The sequence below is a fragment of the Balaenoptera ricei genome, chromosome 7, assembly GCF_028023285.1.
Source record: "Balaenoptera ricei isolate mBalRic1 chromosome 7, mBalRic1.hap2, whole genome shotgun sequence".
In the NCBI taxonomy this organism is placed as follows: Eukaryota; Metazoa; Chordata; class Mammalia; order Artiodactyla; family Balaenopteridae; genus Balaenoptera; species Balaenoptera ricei.
The window spans coordinates 95,439,016-95,458,084 of record NC_082645.1 but is presented as its reverse complement, the minus strand read 5'-3'; the positions used below and the strand labels follow the sequence as shown (position 1 = coordinate 95,458,084).

The 19,069-nt window shown below is 38.5% G+C and overlaps 2 protein-coding genes across 3 annotated transcripts in view; one reads left to right on the top strand and one right to left on the bottom strand.

Moving 5' to 3' along the window:
- Positions 1-19,069, bottom strand: part of CPS1 (carbamoyl-phosphate synthase 1) — a 395,122-nt gene that overhangs the window by 238,073 nt on the left and 137,980 nt on the right. The window lies entirely within an intron of this gene.
- The window catches only part of LANCL1 (LanC like glutathione S-transferase 1), a 44,070-nt gene that overhangs the window by 7,292 nt on the left and 17,709 nt on the right, over positions 1-19,069 (top strand). For both annotated transcript variants that reach the window (XM_059928618.1, XM_059928617.1), the window contains one exon: positions 17,691-17,898. In XM_059928618.1, the coding sequence (XP_059784601.1) occupies positions 17,691-17,898 (208 nt within the window). The remainder of the gene's footprint in view (positions 1-17,690; positions 17,899-19,069) is intronic.

The following is a 19,069-nucleotide window of genomic DNA, read 5'->3' as shown; positions in this document are numbered from 1 at the left end:
CCAGAGGGAGGGGGTCCAGGGCTGCTATGATGGCCTCAGGATGTCAAAAGGAACCCAGGCTCCTTTCTTTCTGCTACATCATCCCTCAGCCACTGGCTTCTAACCCTCGGCCAAATAGTGACTGAATATCCAGCCATTACATGGGCTTTTCAAGGCTGCAGGGAGTAAAAAGAGGCAAAGACGAATGCATTTCTTGCCTTTAAAAAGACTTCCTGGAAGTCGCACTCAGCATTTCAGTTCTACTTTCTTTGCATTGGCTGGAGCATAGTCACATATTCATACCCCTTAGCAAGAAAGGATGGTGAATGTAGTCTGTTACCTGAGGTTCTGTTACTAAAGGAAAGAGGAGCATGGATTTGGGGGTAAGACCTAGCAATCTCTGCTATAAGTTCTGTATAACAAAAAAAATGATCCTTTTTTGTTCCTATGCTTGCACAGAGTATTTAGACAGCAAGACACAATTTTTTCATCTGCCAAAGGATCTCTAGCTTCTGCCCACTTCGGGGAAATTTTTATAAGGATAAATTTACCAAAGTCTATAAATATTTGAAATTTGCTAAGCAATATTTTGCCTGCTCTGTATTTCTAGGGAAATTGATATTTGATTTTGATTGAAAATTTCTTATTCATTTTTAAGTTCATTTGCTTATTGCAGTAAGTAATAGTCTTTTCATAAAGCCTGCCACAGAAAGGAAGTGTTATAGAAATGCCAAATCATAAATAATTTTTGTAGAGCCAAGTGTAATTTCAATTTACAAAGGGGCTACAACAGGTTCTAAATTTGATACTGGGAAACATTATTGTTTTCTCAGCTTGATTAAACAGCTCTCTGCCTCCCCTTCTGCTTCCTCTCAAGTCTTGTTTGCTTCTTGCAGGGATATAAAGTCCTTAATTTGTTTTTTGTTTCTTTTTTTTTTAGTTATTTCTGAGATGTACATTTTAAAGTAATAACTAGAATTATGACTTATAACATTATACCAGAACATACAAGATTTTTAGAAATTTCATATAATATCTGAAACATGTATATTAACATATTTCCATACAAATAACCCAAAGGAAGTTTAGTATTAGTTTTGTTTGTTTGTTTGTTTTTTTATACTGCAGGTTCTTATTAGTCATCAATTTTATACACATCAGTGTATACATGTCAATCCCAATTGCCCAATTCAGCACACCACCATCCCCACTCCACCGTGGTTTTCCCCCCTTGGTGTCCATATCTTTGTTCTCTACATCTGTGTCTCAACTTCTGCAACTGCAAACTGGTTCATCTGTACCATTTTACTAGGTTCCACATACATGGATTAATATAGAATATTTGTTTTTCCCTTTCTGACTTACTTCACTCTGTATGACAGTCTCTAGGTCCATCCACGTCTCAACAAATGACTCAGTTTCGTTCCTTTTTATGGCTGAGTAATATTCCATTGTATATATGTACCACATCTTCTTTGTCCATTCATCTGTCAATGGGCATTTAGGTTGCTTCCATGACCTGGCTATTGTAAACAGAGCTGCAATGAACATTGGGGTGCATGTGTCTTTTTGAATTATGGTTTTCTCTGGGTATATGCCCAGTAGTGGGATTGCTGGGTCATATGCTAGTTCTATTTTTAGTTCTTTAAGGAACCTCCATACTGTTCTCCATAGTGGCTGTATCAATTTACATTCCCACCAACAGTGCAAGAGTGTTCCCTTTTCTCCACACCATCTCCAGCATTTGTTGTTTGTAGATTTTCTGATGATGCCCATTCTAACTGGTGTGAGGTGATACCTCATTGTAGTTTTGATTTGCATTTCTCTAATAATTAGTGACGTTGAGCAGCTTTTCTTGTGCTTCTTGGCCATCTGTATGTCTTTGGAGAAATGTCTATTTAGGTCTTCTGCCCATTTTTGGATTGGGTTGTTTGTTTCTTTAATATTGAGCTGCATGAGCTGTTTATATAATTTGGAGATTAATCCTTTGTCTGTTGATTCATTTGCAAATATTTTCTCCCATTCTGAGTGTTGTCTTTTCGTCTTGTTTATAGTTTCCTTTGCTGTGCAAAAGCTTTGAAGTTTCATTGGGTCCTGTTTATTTTTGTTTTTATTTCCATTACTCTAGGAGGTGGATCAAAAAAGACCTTGCTGTGATTTATGTCAAAGAGTGTTCTTCCTATGTTTTCCTCTAAGAGTTTTATAGTGTTCGGTCTTACATTTAGGTCTCAAATCCATTTTGAGTTTATTTTTGTGTATGGTGTTCTAGTTTCATTCTTTTACATGTAGCTGTCCAGTTTTCCCAGCACCACTTATTGAAGAGACTGTCTTTTCTCCATTTTATATCCTTGCCTCCTTTGTCATAGATTAGGTGACCATAGGTGCGTGGGTTTATCTCTGGGCTTTCTATCTTGTTCCATTGATCTATGTTTCTGTTTTTGTGCCAGTACCATATTGTCTTGATTACCGCAGCTTTGTAGTATAGTCTGAAGTCAGGGAGTCTGATTCCTCCAGGTCCGTTTTTTTTCCTCAAGACCGCTTTGGCTATTCGGGTCTTTTGTGTCTTCATACAAATTTTAAGATGATTTGTCCTAGTTCCATAAAAAATGCCGTTGGTAATTTGATAGGGATTGCATTGAATCTGTAGATTGCTTTGGGTAGTATAGTCATTTTCACAATGTTGATTCTTCCAATCCAAGAACATGGTATATCTCTCCATCTCTTTGTTTCATCTTTACTTTCTTTCATCAGTGTCTTATAGTTTTCTGCATACAGGTCTTTTGTCTCCCTAGGTAGATTTATTCCTAGGTATTTTATTCTTTTTGTTGCAGTGGTAAATGGGAGTGTTTCCTTAATTTCTCTTTCAGATTTTTCATCATTAGTGTATAGGAATGCAAGAGATTTCTGTGCATTAATTTTGTATCCTGCAACTTTACCAAATTCATTGATTAACTCTAGTAGTTTTCTGGTGGCACTTTTAGGATTCTCTATGTATAGTATCATGTGATCTGCAAACAGTGACAGTTTTACTTCTTCTTTTCCAATTTGTATTCCTTTTATTTCTTTTTCTTCTCTGATTGCCATGGCTAGGACTTCCAAAACTATGTTGAATAATAGTGGTGAGAGTGGACATCCTTGTCTCGTGCCTGATCTTAGAGGAAATGCTTTCAGTTTTTCACCATTGAGAATGATGTTTGCTGTGGGTTTGTCGTATATGGCCTTTATTATGTTGAGGTAGGTTCCCTCTATGCCCACTTTCTGGAGAGTTTTTATCATAAATGGGTGTTGAATTTTGTCAAAAGCTTTTTCTGCATCTATTGAGATGATCATATGGTTTTTATTCTTCAGTTTCTTAATATGGTGTATCACATTGATTGATTTGCGTATATTGAAGAATCCTTGCATCTCTGGGATAAAACCCACTTGATCATGGTGTATGATCCTTTTAATGTGTTGTTGGATTCTGTTTGCTAGTATTTTGTTGAGGATTTTTGCATCTATATTCATCAGTGATATTGGTCTGTAATTTTCTTTTTTTGTAGTGTCTTTGTCTGGTTTTGGTATCAGGGTGATGGTGGCCTCATAGAATGAGTTTGGGAGTGTTCCCTCCTCTGCAATTTTTTGGAAGAGTTTGAGAAGGATGGGTGTTAGCTCTTCTCTAAATGTTTGATAGAATTCACCTGTGAAGCCATCTGGTCCTGGACTTTTGTTTGTTGGAAGATTTTTAATCACAGTTTCAATTTCATTACTTGTGATTGGTCTGTTCATATTTTCTGTTTCTTCCTGGTTCAGTCTTGGAAGGTTATACCTTTCTAAGAATTTGTCCATTTCTTCCAGGTTGTCCATTTTATTGGCATAAAGTTGCTTGTAGTAGTCTCTTAGGATGTTTTGTATTTCTGCAGTGTCTGTTGTAACTTCTCCTTTTTTATTTCTAATTTTATTGATTTGAGTCCTCTCCCTCTTTTTCTTGATGAGTCTGGCTGATGGTTTATCAATTTTGTTTATCTTCTCAAAGAACCATCTTTTAGTTTTATTGATCTTTGCTATTGTTTTCTTTGTTTCTATTGCATTTATTTCTGCTCTGATCGTTATGATTTCTTTCCTTCTGCTAACTTAGGGTTTTGTTTGTTCTTATTTTTCTAGTTCCTTGAGGTGAAAGGTTAGATTGTTTACTTGAGATTTTTCTTGTTTCTTGAGGTAGGCTTTTATAGCTATAAACTTCCCTCTTAGAACTGCTTTTGCTGCATCCCTTAGGTTTTGGATCGTCGTGTTTTCATTGTCATTTGTCTCTAGGTATATTTTGATTTTCTCTTTGATTTCTTCAGTGATCTCTTGGTTGTTTAGTAACGTATCGTTTAGCCTCCATGTGTTTGTGTTTTTTACATTTTTTTCCCTGTAATTCATTTCTAATCTCATAGCGTTGTGGTCAGAAAAGATGCTTGATATGATTTCAATTTTCTTAAATTTACTGAGGCTTGATTTGTGACCCAAGATGTGATCTATCCTGGAGAATGTTCCGAGCACACCTGAGAAGAAAGTGTAATCTGCTGTTTTTGGATGGAATGTCCTACAAATATCAATTAAATCTATCTGGTCTATTGTGTCATTTAAAGCTTCTGTTTCCTTATTTATTTTCATTTTGGATGATCTGTCCATTGGTGTAAGTGAGGTGTTAAAGTCCCCCACTATTATTGTGTTACTGTCGATTTCCTCTTTTACAGTTGTTAGCAGTTGCCTTATATATTTACGTGCTCCTATGTTGGGTGCATAAATATTTACAATTGTTATATCTTCTTCTTGGATTGATCCCTTGATCATTATGTAGTGTCCTTCTTTGTCCCTTGTAATACTCTTTATTTTAAAGTCTATTTTATCTGATATGAGTATTGTTTCTCCAGCTTTCTTTTGATTTCCATTTGCATGGAATATCTTTTTCCATCCCCTCACTTTCAGTCTGTATGTGTCCCTAGGTCTGAAGTGGGTCTCTTATAGACAGCATATATATGGGTCTTGTTTATGTATCCATTCAGTAAGCCTGTGTCTTTTGGTTGGAGCATTTAATCCATTCGTGTTTAAAGTAATTATTGATATGTATGTTCCTATTACCATTTTCTTAATTGTTTGGGGTTTGTTTTTGTAGGTCCTTTTCCTCTCTTGTGTTTCCCACTTACAGAAGTTCCTTTAGCATTTGTTGTAGAGCTGGTTTGGTGGTGCTGAATTGTCTTAGCTTTTGCTTGTCTGTAAAGCTTTTGATTTCTCCATCGAGTCTGAATGAGATCCTTGCTGGGTAGAGTAATGTTGGTTGTAGCTTCTTCCCTTTCATCACTTTAAGTATATCGTGCCACTCCCTTCTGGCTTGTAGAGTTTCTGCTGAGAAATCAGCTGTTAACCTTATGGGAGTTCCCTTGTATGTTATTTGTCACTTTTCCCTTGCTGCTTTCAATAATTTTTCTTTGTCTTTAATTTTTGCCAATTTGATTACTATGTGTCTTGGCGTGTTTCTCCTTGGGTTTATCCTGTATGGGACTCTCTGCGCTTCCTGGACTTGGGAGGCTATTTCCTTTCCCATGTTAGGGAAGTTTTCGACTATAATCTCTTCAAATATTTTCTCTGGTCCTTTCTCTCTCTCTTCTCCTTCTGGGACCCCTATAATGCGAATGTTGTTGCGTTTAATGTTGTCCCAGGGGTCTCTTAGGTTGTCTTCATTTCTTTTTATTCTTTTTTCTTTATTCTGTTCCGCAGCAGTGAATTCCACTATTTTGTCTTCCAGGTCACTTTTCCGTTCTTCTGCCTCAGTTATTCTGCTATTGATTCCTTCTAGTGTATTTTTCATTTCAGTTATTGTATTGTTCATCTCTGTTTGTTTGTTCTTTAATTCTTCTAGGTCTTTATTAAACATTTCTTGTATCTTCTCAATCTTTGCCTCCATTCTTTTTCCAAGGTCCTGGGTCATCTTCACTATCTTTATTCTGAATTCTTTTTCTGGAAGGTTGCCTATCTCCACTTCATTTAGTTGTTTTTCTGGGGTTTTATCTTGTTCCTTCATCTGGTACATAGCCCTCTGTCTTGTCATCTTGTCTTTGTTTTTGTGAATGTGTTCCACAGGCTGCAGGATTGTAGTTCAAAGTCCTTAATTTGTTTGAAACATTTATCAATCCATAGTACACCCCATAATAATGCATCTGTGTTTCTGGTTCATGACTCTAAAGAAAACTACAGAGCTAGGCTGCCCAACTTCATCATACCTCGTTCATGCTATGCCTAGATTTGTCTCAGTTACTCACTTGATCTTGAAAGAGTTTTAGTGAAGAGAGGAAGCATCCATATGTTTTTAATGTTAAATATGTACTTCAAACTGAAAAACTGGACTCATGTCATTTTTTTCCATTCTCTGTTTTTTGTTTTTTTCCAGCAAAAATTGAGACAATTAGTGACAGGGTACTTATTGGAATTTCTGCTAGAGCACCTCTGTGTGTCGTATGTGCTTTAGAAAACACTATAATGCTTCATTGGTAAGGGTGATACATGCAAGTTTAAGCTGAAATTTAAAAGGAGCAAATCATTGCTTTAGAAAGTTAACATTCATTTCACAAACTATTTTACAGCTGAAATTATCTTGGCTTTTATTTTTAAATGAAGCAGAGAATATAATACAGTGATGAGAGTGGTTAACATAAGCTTTTAATAGGATTCAGACATCATCTTCTCCAAAGCCTGCATATTTATTTATACATGTGGGTTGTCATAGTGCAGTTTTATAAGCCGTATTCTTGGCTTTTACCTTTTTTTTGTTCACAGCAGAGAGGTAAAATGCCTTGACCCTTAGGAATGAAAGGAGGGAAGAATTTTTAAAACCCCACAGCTGTCTCATATTGGCAAATGAAGCAGTTATTATTGTAAATCCTCTCTGTTACTTATTCAGGAATGAAGTGTCATGAATAATCAATTTTTCAGTTAGTAATTGAGAGTTAACAAATTATTACTATACATTAATGTTCAAAAAACAAGAATTCAATACTTTAATAATAAAATACATTGAATTTTGGCTCCTAAAGGAATGAGGATCATCAGTATGCAGTTTTGTGATCATTTGACTGTGGAAAGACAGGAGTAAAGATTAAAACATGATTCTTGTTAATAAAATGTTAATAGGATTGACATTTGAATGACGGGAGCCAGAGAGTATGTGCATGTATGCCAGTAACTAATGTTAACGCCAGGCACTGATGTAAGTGCTTTGCATTAAATAACACATCTAAATCTCAAAACAACTCTGTGGTGTGGATACCATTCACATCCTGATTTCACAGATGAGATAACTGAAGCAAAGTGAAGCTGAGCACCTTGTTCATGGTTACACAGCTAGTAAGTGCCAAAGATAAGATTCGTTTCAGCAAGCCTGGCTTTAGAGCCGTGCTCTTTACCCCATGAGAGTGTGAGTGTGTGTGTGTGTGTGTGTGTGTTGTTTACTCTCCACTCCTACGTTCTGGTTTACTCCGTGCATTTTATAAGTGAAGAAGATCTACACATAAGCTGTAAGATGGAATAATTTGAGTGATACCTACATGATGATACTCATGCTGTACGAACTTTTTAGAAATGGCTAATGACTAGTCAATTTTAAGTGTTTAAGGAAAAAAAATCAGAATAAGCCCTGCTCAAACATGACAGGAATTTAGAAAGCTAGAGGGAAACATGGCTTGTTAGACAGGCAACAGTAATTACTATTAAAATGTCTACAGGAAAAAGTTGTTTGGGACTGGACATAGAGGAAACCCTAGAAAGATTTATGGGCATTGGCAACTAGAAAAGTGTAATCTCCAGCATTGTTCCATAGAATGTGTTTTTCCCCTTCCTAATCCTGAATTAATATATTCAGTGTGGTTTCAGGATAGAAAATTAACTCGGCCAAAACAGAAGCTTTTCCTCATAATTGCTTGTATTTGAAAAGGCATGTTGAGGATCTTCTTGAGTAAAATATTACCCCTAGTCTGAAAGCAATCAGTAGCTCTCGCAACTGTTAATAAGCGATATTTGAAATGAACAGTCTCAGTTCTTTTCACTGAAATCCTCCTTTATAAAATTTAATACACTGAAGTGCAGTGCATCATGATATTGATGTATGACACACACCAGCAGTAAGCACTGAGTTGTTCTTTTTTAGCCTTAATCCTATCCTGGTAGATTTTCAAGAATTCTTTGCTGCGTGATCCCAGTTTGGGGGCTAAGGGAAGCCATTTGGTTCTTTATGCCTGTGCATATAGCAGACAGTGTAGAAAAATAGCAGGCATGGAAGCCCCTTAAGATCAAATCTAAAGGCCAGCTATTAAGTGATGGTAGGTGGTGTCCAGGGATCTCTGGGGACTCACCAGAGAGCATGATGCCCCCCGCCACCTGGGTTTTGTTTGAAGTATATCTGTTCTAGGGTGGAGAAGATTTTAAAGTGCTTTATAAAATGGAAAACATGAAACACTGGTGAGGAATTGCTGTTATAAAGGATTAAATGAGCAGATGAAGTATTCTCGTGTTTGAAGTAAGCATTTAGTAGGAGACATTGCTTCCCTCGCAGATAACAAAGTAGGAAACTTAAGTAAACCCAAGGGGATGGCTGATCTCACTAGTATCTTTAAGAGAGAATGAGGGAAAGTGCTAGCCCTCATTTAATTTCATTTTTTCCCACTCTTAACTATGATAATTCCCAAGGGAAATGATGATCAGCTCACACTTTAAAAATACACACAAGACTCTAGGGGCTTTAGTTCTAGAAGACATGACCCAATCTTCTATAACCAACTCACAAAGTTAATGAGGCTAAGATTGGCATATATTTCCTCTATTCAAGTATTAGATAACATTTTAAATGAGAGGATATGCAGCATAATCCCTAGAGTAATATTAACTCACGCGCTAAGTGCAAGTTATTAAAGTGTTTCAAGATGCTGTTCCTCTGATCTGCCAAATGTATAGCCTCTGAGCTACAGCTGTAGCATGTGGGTCTTAGTTTCTGCAGATACCAGACTTGTTTGAAAGGAACTGCACTGGCCAGGTGTCTTTTCTTTGCAATTTGATATTCTTATAAGTAGCTCTTCATCAGAGCCAGCATTTCATTGTCTAATTTGAGCCCTGACCAAGTGTCCTTCACCTTCATGAGAAGCACTAAACTGCTAGGACAAACAGAAGGCATCAGTGGCATGGATCTACACCGGGTCTATTAGAGCTCTTCACAGTGACTGCTAGACAGATGAATGCACCAAGAATGTCGCCTGCTTTCTTTGTGCCTGCACTTTATATGGTGCTGATATCACTGTGCTGTCAGTAATCTTAAATGGCTGAGACACAAGCTTGAAACAGCTGGAGGGTTTTGATATCACCAGTGTGCTTGGGTGAAGCACAGAGCAGGATGAGAATGTTTGAAGATAGATCAGAAGAAGTAGGAGGAGGTAAAGAAGGAAGACGTATCTAAGCATTTGACTTCTACGGACAGCACCAGGAGACTGAGTCCATGTCTTGTCATTTTCATTCCATTAACTTCAGCAGTTAATACAATGCCAGGTCCATAGTTGGTGCTTAATAAATATCTGTTGAATGAACAACTGAATGAATGAATGGAGAGTGGCCTGCTGTTACTACTCTAGCTACCATCTAAGCAAACTAAAAATAATAACAAACATAACTAGGTGGAATGGGGAAAGGGTGGGAATCCAACTCATTTCATGTCTTTTAGGATGTAAAAGAGTCAGTCACATCTCTTTCCCTTCAACCTCTGATGCAATTGAGCATGAACTCAGAAATGAGACAGGGCTCAGAATGTTCACTTTACACCTGGTAAAGCAGAATACAGAGCATACTGTTTAGACCTGGACATAAAGTGGGCTTCCTTCTTATTGCACCCAATTTGAATTTACCTCCCTAGACTCAAAGAACATCTGGACAGCCAAAGAATGGGTTATGACATGAGAAACAGGATTGAGAAGAGAGAGCGCCTGATGCGGGAAGACTCCCAGAAAGCTCAAGATGGCACATGTATAGGGAACACTTTGCTAATCCTTCCCAATCTGAGGAGCCAGTGAGGGAGGAGAGAGGCAGGAAATGGGAAGAGGAAGAATATGGTTCCCTCTGTACTTTCTGTCCCTTTAGATCAGGCATCAGTGATGAGACGAAGTGACTCATTCAACACTCATGGAGATTCACCGTCTAATGGGGTTTGGACATTTATTGAGTAGTTACTATGTGCTAGGGACTATTGTACTGATCAGAATGATGTACAGTAACTGGGAGTAGCTACTGTTATTTTCATTTTATAGATAAAGATGCTCAGGCACAGAAAGGTTTAGTAAGTGGGGTAAGATCACACAGCAGGGAAGTGGCAGAGCTAGGCTTCAATCCCAGGCAGTGATTCCTGAACCCGTGCTTCTTAATGACTACTATGCTGAAGGAGTTATCACCTATTATGGTAGTCTGAATAAAAGACTAGGAGCACTTCCTAATTTGACAGTTACAAAGCAGTACACTGCAGGGCACTGAGGGAAGGAAGGAGGAAAGTATATATCTCCTTTTTTTAAATTTTAACCTCTTTTCCTATTTAGCTCTGGAAATAGATAACAGAGAAAAGAAGACGCATTTTCAGAGTGCTCATCTGCCTTTTTTAAGTTACATTTCCACTTCTTTGTTTGGGCCAATATTATTAAATTAAGGGTGTGGAGTCACAATTGGTTTCCTCCCCAGATTACCTGTATTAAGAGTACTGGAGTATTTGGAAAGGCAGCAGTGTGCCCGGCTTTCATCTGAAGACTGACCAGATGCACTAGTCCGTGTGGTGTTTACACCCAGGCTTTGTGGAGAGTGACTTCAGTGACTAGGAACGGGAGTCCTGCCCTGAAGACCCTGTCGTTTAGCTGAAGAAATGGAAACACACACCCTCAAAACACAAACAAAATTTAGACAGTTACAGAATAACACATTAGAAAGTGCCAACCTGCTTAAAAAGCAGGTGATCATGATGTATGGGGTTAATCAGAGAAAACTTTCATTTCTTACATTTCCATTAATCTGAAAGGAAAAAAAAATTAAGTAATTGATAAGCCTTTAAAGTTTCAACTAGGGAACAGTTTATTTGAAACTTAGGTTGGAACAACCCATGCCCCCGCCTTTAGGAAGTTCTTGTCTCCGTATCACTCAAAACTATTCTTGGGCATTAGCTGAACATCTCTAGTGGCTCCAGCAGTACTCGTTAATCTGAACATGATTTTTCCCACCAGAGTACATGAAGAGAGTCTTCAAAAGCACCTAACCTACAAGGAAATAACTTGCAGATCTGAAGTACCATGGCAAAGGTTTTTACATCAGTGTAGGCTGGTGGTAAAATAAGTGAATAATGTTAAGGAATAATCTCTAAAATGCAGAATTACAGAGAAGTGCTTTGAGAGCTTCATACATCTGTGGAGATTTGTATCATCTCCATAGACATTTGAGATGCATCGAGGTCTTGATTGGTCAAGATGAATAGGACTAATGATCCCTCAGAAATCCAAAGGCTTAGTATTAATTACTTCTCAACAGCTGGCTATATTTATAGCACTACTGGAGATAAGGAGCTGAGTAAGGAAACTGCAGATTTAGAAGTGTCCCTAAACAGTTTACCCTCCCTTCCCAGAGTTGTAGCTACAGAAGGAAACAGAACAGAAAAAATCTGGTTCAGAGCTTCCATACTGAAAGCCAGGACATATTCCTGTTACGGCAAAGTTTTATTTGTTTTTGTCTTTCAAGTAAATTAGTTTTCAACATTTCAAAACCAAGAGATTCATAGGATGAGCTGTGAGGCAGTGCCAGACATTCTGAACTTCTTATAAAGAATGACATCTGTCCCTGGTGTTCAAAACAGTGCTGTCCTTAGACCATTCTGCTGTGATGGATAGTTTCTTTGCTGTCCATGCAGCAGCCACTAGCCACATGTGGCTATCAAGCATTTGAAATGTGGCTAGTGTGACTGAGAAACTGAATTTTAAATGTGTTTACCTTTAACTAACTTAAGTTTCTATAGATACTTATGGTTAGAGTCTGTCACATTGGACACTGCAGTTCTGAGCAACCAAACAGGCTCCAGGAGTTATAAGATCAAAGTAATAGATATCTGGGTTTCTACCGGCCTCTGAGATCACAGGAGATAAGTAGGTTCTTTTTTTATTTTTTGGAGGACATTTGTCCAGCCTCTCTTCCCCGAACTCAGACTCATATATCCAGCTGCCTACTTGACATCTTCACTTGGATGTCTAATGAACATCTCAAACCTGACCTGTCCAAGGTTTGGCTCCCTCTTTCTGCCACCTCCCTGCCAGGCCCCGTGTTAGGCACTTCTAGTGCTCGTCCATATCGGGTTGTCCCTCTCCTTCTGGGGTCCCGGGAGGATTAGACCTCTCAACTTCATTGTAGTTAGATGAGGCCACCTCTTCTGGTCCAGGGGCTCCGGGTGGACCCCCTGGACCAGAAGAGGTCACTTCCAAGCCAAAGCATGCAATTGCTGGTATGGTGCCTTGCAGTACTCTTCATGTTATATATGTCCCTAATAAAGTCTTATATATTCAGTCCCATCTTAGAGGACCTGGACTAACACATATAGCCACATTTATCTTTGAAAAATGCTGTTTTTGAATACTCCTCCTCTACATAAACTGACAGTAGGTTAACATCAGATCTACATTTCTATGTCTAGTTTTTAATAATTTGAACCCCCAAGGAGTCCAGCCTTACTAACCAGGTCACCCTCTAGTCTTGTCTACGTGGATTCGCTCAGATAATTCCACGTGCTGGGAGTACTCTCTGCCTTTCCTCCGTTTCGGGCTTCCCACAAATGAAGCTCCCCTTTCAGTACACACCCCAACCATAACTACTTCCTGATGGTGTTTTTTTTCCCCTGGGATAGAGCGGATACTCTGCCCACTTGTCTGTTCCTTCTCCACCAAGCCAGCTTCCAAGGCTGTGAATAACTACGGAATTAACATACCATTTCTAAAACAATGACTGACTTCACATGCTTAATTCTAAATGGTGCTTTACTGTTATTACTTAAATTTGTCTGGTTTTGCATGTAAAATAGAGATGATATCCCTATAACAACTTTCCTATACCCTCTGGGAAATAAAGTAAGACATCATCCAGAGTAGGAATAATCTCTTGTTCCTGAAGGAAAGTACTCATTACTTAACAGAATTAGGATATTATCCCAAATATTTATTGTAAAGTCACCTTTAATGACTTGAGAATTAATGGGAAAATAATGGATTCGATTTTGCTTTACTGATTTCTCAGCATATCTCTCTTCAGGTGGATTATTTCCTTTTTTAAATATGTCAGAATGTTTAAGTCATATATATGAGCAAATCTGACAAGATAGTAAAATTAAGACCAGAAAGCATTAGTTTTCATGGCTTAGTGACACTCATTATCATGGAGTGGACCAGCTAAAAAATAGAAGAATATTTAACTTAAATTTTATATCAATGAAAATGTCAAACTTCATCCAGATTCATAAAAGGTAGGGTGGTCTTCCATTTTTTTAACAAAATAATTCTAAAGTCTGAAACAATTTGGAGCATATTTTTACAATTAAATTCAATCAATTTTAAATCTCATTTCAATCTTTTCTGGTCTAGAAGAAGAGGTGAAAGGGGTAGAAGGAAGCAAATCTTGATTAGTCTACCTTTTTCTTAGCAAACAGTATAGAAGGACACTTTATCTGCTGCTCAAATTTAAGCCCAAGAATATTCTTGATTAAGTAACATATTCTGTGATTAAAGAAAAAAAAACACTAAAAAATTTAAACTCCGTTCATCATTCTGTATTGAGCCTCATGACCAGTTTTGATGGTTGTTATCCTAGAAGCCAGTAAGAAACATTCTTTCTCATTATATTAAATGTCCTTTAGGGACTGGAATCATATTTGGAGATGAGTTTATGAATAGATACAACTGTAATCTTTCCTCCCATACCTGGCCCTCCCCTAGAGGTGTTTGCCATCTCAGAGGATGGCACCATTGCCCATCTAGCTGTTCAAGTTGGGCATCTGGGAGTCATCTTGATTTTTCCTTCTCAGTCGTTCCCCACCAGGTTCCGTTGACTTTTACCTTCCAAGACAAGTATCTTTCCAGTTCAGTCTCACGTCATCTCTACTGCAGCTACTCTTGTCTCTCACTTGTGCTCCTGAACTGTCCTCCTAAAATTGCTCCGCCTGCATCCACTGTTCCGTATACACTTTTCCAAACCTTACAGTTCAATTACGGTGAACTTTTAAAAACACAAATTTAATTATGCTCTTAAATGGTGCTTTTCAAATAAAACCCAAAATCCTGAGCTGGTTTACAAGACCCTATGTGGTCTACCTTCAGCCTACCTCCCCAGCTTTGAAGAGAGCTGTATTCTTTAGGAGTAGGCTTACTAGCATAAGGGGAATGTGCCTAAAATAACAGTGGCTTTAACACAACAGAATTTCTGTCTTGTGTAAGGCAATCGGTGTGTGGCAGCTTCACAGTCCTTTGGGTTCTAAGCTTCTTTGATCTTGATGCTTTACCATCCTCATCACAGAGCTGCCACTTCATGGTCTAAAATGGCTGCTCCAGCTACACCATCACACCTGCATTCCAGCCAGGAAGGAAGAAATGGCAGGTCCCCTCCCTTCAAGAACATCTTCTGAATTTACCCCCATTATTCCCACTACGTCTTATTGGTCAGAACTTACCCATGCACATGGCCATACCCATCTGCAAAGGAGACTGTTCTGGGCCGCCATGTGCCTAGCTAAAATCCAGGGCAGTATTGTTTAGAGAAGAGGGAGATAGATTTGGGGGGACCACTTAGCAGTGTCTGTTATAAGAGCTAAATCCATATCTTCCAGATTGGAATGTGAATCAAAAATAACTGATAAAGAAAAGTCAAGAGAAAGTACATAGCATATTATTAGAAATATGGAGTCAGACACTAGAGGAAATAGATAAAATGATTGAAAGTGGTTGCTTCTGGGAGACAGGAATAGACTGGGGCAGGAGACTGCAAATGCGTATTAAGCCTTATAGTACTGTTTGACTTCTTCCATGAAGGACAAATTTATTCTGATAAAAATTACATTTTGAAAAGAGTTTTTAAAAGCATGGACTGAGGCCAGGGTTGTGAGTACACATAAGGACTGGATGAGTTTACCCTGCAGAGCCCTTGAAGTTGTGTTTTTATTTCCCACCTTGCCAATTATCGCTCAGCCTTCAGTATTTATGCAAAGGTGTTGTTATATGCGTGAATATTGTCCAAGGTTAGATCATAAGAATCAAGTTCAAGATATTTGGTCACAGGCAATTCCCCCACTTTTTCTATTATTAAATTAGGCCACCTGGGGTATAAAATATTGATGAGGCATTAAATGTCTTTGACTTAGGCATTTTGTCTTATTTTCCTGACCTAGACTGATTTGTAATAAGGTTGTCCAGGAGGATTTTTCTGTTTGGCAGCAGCACTCCTCACTTGAAACCCTTTTCATCCTTTAGTGTCTTGTAGCAGGGAAGAAGGTAGGCACTGTAAACTACAACCTACAGAAGATTGCTTAATCAAAATATGCAGACACAGAGGCCCAGAATGAAAAGACAGAGAGAAATAGAACCTGAGGTGATGGAAAGCTAATTCTCTGATCAAAAAGAAAAAAAAAAAAAAAATTTCATCTAAATGAAATATTGTGAGACTTGAGAAATGATTACCTGTTTTTCATGAGAAATGCATCAAACCTTAAAATTGCACACCTTAATGGGTTTTGTTTGTTAAATGTTTAGACCAAGAGGAATTGCTGATAATAAGAGACAAAGGTCTGAAAAGGAAAACAATCATTGGGCTTGTATTTAATCACTTTTTATTTTCTCAGATCTCAGTCATGTCATTATCTGGCTTCAGTGCCTACATAACTTAATTAGGGGAGTACAGGCAGTGATGGGAACAGGAGGGCAAAATGAAAGGGTAACAATTTAAACGGATTGCCTGCAGATGCCTGGTATGGATGGAGATGAAGCCTATTAAGGACCTAATTCTAGAAGAAGCTCTTGACATTGATCATTTGTGAAAAGGAGAATTTTTTTTCTTACCCACGTACAGGTTTTGTACACTTATGTCTACAAAGCTTAAGTATTGGTACATCTGATCAGCAGCTTGTAGAATTACTAACACCAAGTCACTTTGAAAGAGTAGACAAGGTTATTAACTTTGGCAGAAAATGAAAATTTGGCTTTAATATACATGTGAAATTGAATTGTCTATAGCACAAAGCTTTGGAAATTACCCATGCAAGATAAGAAAACTATCTAAATTTAAAATTGTCCTCAGTACAGTGAAAAGTAATTTTGCAAACTGCATTTTTACTGCATTGAAATCCATAAAGAGATTGGCTCTGTTAATTTAGATTTAAACAGAGGTTCTGTGTCTTCTAAAAATGGTAAATGAGATGGAAAATGTACTTTAAGGGGAGAAACGAGTTTCTGGAAATGCTGCAGGCAGGCAGGCTCCCTGCCCCACATCTTTGAGTCTGCCCTGAGACTAGTCAGCTTCAGAGGAAAGGCTCTATCTACTGTGACAGGCATTTGGAATGAGGACATGCAGACAAGGCCTCAATTACATATAGCAGGCTTCAAGAGTAGGATAAGAAGCAAATCAAGTAAAGCCCAACGCAAAAGGCATTGGCAGCTTTTCTGGTATAGTTCCTAAAGCGGCTGGGTCCCTGACAGTGGAAAAAAAAAAATTGGGAAACTGAGTATATTTTCTTAGATCTCAAATAACTTAATAGTTTTCTTATAATCCCCTGCCTGGAAGAATACTGGGATAGAGGATTTGGTTACTCTACCTATCTTCTCATGCAAAAAATGATCTTCTAGATAAAGAAAAATCTAGTTTTTCATTCCCTAGTCTTTGAATTTCTTTTTTTTTTTTTTTTTAAATAGTAGCTTTTTTTTAGAAATTCACGTTCTTTTATTTATTTATTTATTTATTTATGACTGTGTTGAGTCTTCGTTTCTGTGCGAGGGCTTTCTCTAGTTGCAGCAAGTGGGGACCACTCTTCATCGCGGTGCGCGGGCCTCTCACCATCGCGGCCTCTCTTGTTGCGGAGCACAGGCTCCAGACGCGCAGGCTCAGTAATTGTGGCTCACGGGCCCAGTTGCTCCGTGGCATGTGGGATCTTCCCAGACCAGAGCTCGAACCCGTGTCCCCTGCATTGGCAGGCAGATTCTCAACCACTGCGCCACCAGGGAAGCCCCTTTGAATTTCTTTAACTCATAAGAACAAACATTTCTTGTTTATTATTAAGTAAATTATTATTTGTAAAATAAATAGGTGATTATTTACCAAAGGTTGATTACCTATCATTTGAACCATCAAAAAGAATACATCAGCACAATAGCCAGAGTGCAACAAGGATTAATATTAAACTTGGGTTTAGAGTTCTTAGAGTTCCTATTTTAATTTAGAGTTGTAATGATGAGGAAACTGAGAACAAGGAAGTGTCTGCCTACTGTTCTTAGAGCTGCTTAGTAATAAAGCGGAGTCTAGACTAAGGTCATCTGAACTTCCAGATAATTTACGTATTTGTTATAGCTTATCAAAAATCAACACTGCTGAGTAGACAGTACACCAAAAGAATACAGTCAACTGCTCTTTCCTCATCTGTACATGATTTTCTTTTTGCTTTTCAGGTATCGCTGTGCTTTACTTACACCTCTACGATGTGTTTGGGGACCCTGCCTACCTACAGATGGCACATGGCTATGTAAAGCAAAGTCTGAACTGTTTGACCAAGCATTCCATCACCTTCCTGTGTGGGGATGGGGGTCCCCTGGCAGTGGCTGCTGTGGTGCATCACAAGATGAACAATGAGAAGCGGGCAGAAGACTGCATCACCCGGTAATCATGTTTCTTTCCGAGAATTATTATCTAAACATTATGCCTTAATTCTGTGTGGGTTAGCAAAAGAACACTTTATTGAATTTACTTTTCTCTCAGCAGTAAATCTTACTGCTGTCATTTGATCAATCACATTATTCCTGAGTTGTAGTTAAGGAACAACCATTATAATCCTTATTTTATTGCAAGGTATAATGACACTGGGCTTCCCTGGTGGCGCAGTGGTTAAGAATCCGCCTGCCAAGGCAGGGGACACGGGTTTGAGCCCTGGTCTGGGAAGATCCCACATGCTGCAGAGCAACTAAGCCCATGCGCCACAACTACTGAGCCTGCGCTCTAGAGCTCGCAAGCCACAACTACTGAGCCTGCGCTCTAGAGCCCACAAGCCACAACTACTGAAGCCTGCACTCCCTAGAGCCTGTGCTCCGCAACAAGAGAAGCCACCGCAATGAGAAGCCCGTGCACCGCAACCAAGAGTAGTCCCAACTCGCCACAACTAGAGAAAGCCCACGTGCAGCAACGAAGACCCAATGCAGCCAAAAAATAAATAAATTAAATTAAAAAATTAAAAAAAAAAAAAGATATAATGACACTGACATGTTCCAGATCAAACATCAGTCCCTTAGCATAAATGAGATCAAAAGCCTAATCATGTGATTACTAATCCAAGGTGCTATCCAGGATCAATAATTTGAAGAAGCATGGTGCACGTGCTGCAGTGGGCTGGGACAGGCCTCCGAAGGGAACACAGAGTCAAAACTGCTTTGCTTACAGGCAAATGACATGCAAATCCAGATTTTCATTTTTAATATAAATCAGGGCAACCCACTAGAAGTTTGTGAACCATGAAGAATTATGAAAGTTTTGTACAAATAAACTACAGTTTTTGCTTTAGTAGAGTTTCCTGAACACTCTTTCAGAATTCTACTAAGAAATCTGGCTACCATGCAACTCTGCGTGCCGTGCTGTTAGGCTCCCCATAAGTATGCCAACACACAGATAGTTGCAGTGACAGCAGGGGTTTCTTTGTTTTGTTGTTTAATAGACTTGACTTTTTAGAGCAGTTTTCTTCAATTCACAGCAAAACTGAGAGGAAGGTACAGAGATTTCCCGTACACCCCCTGACCCACACATGCATAGCCTCCCCTGTTATCAACATCCTCCACCAGAG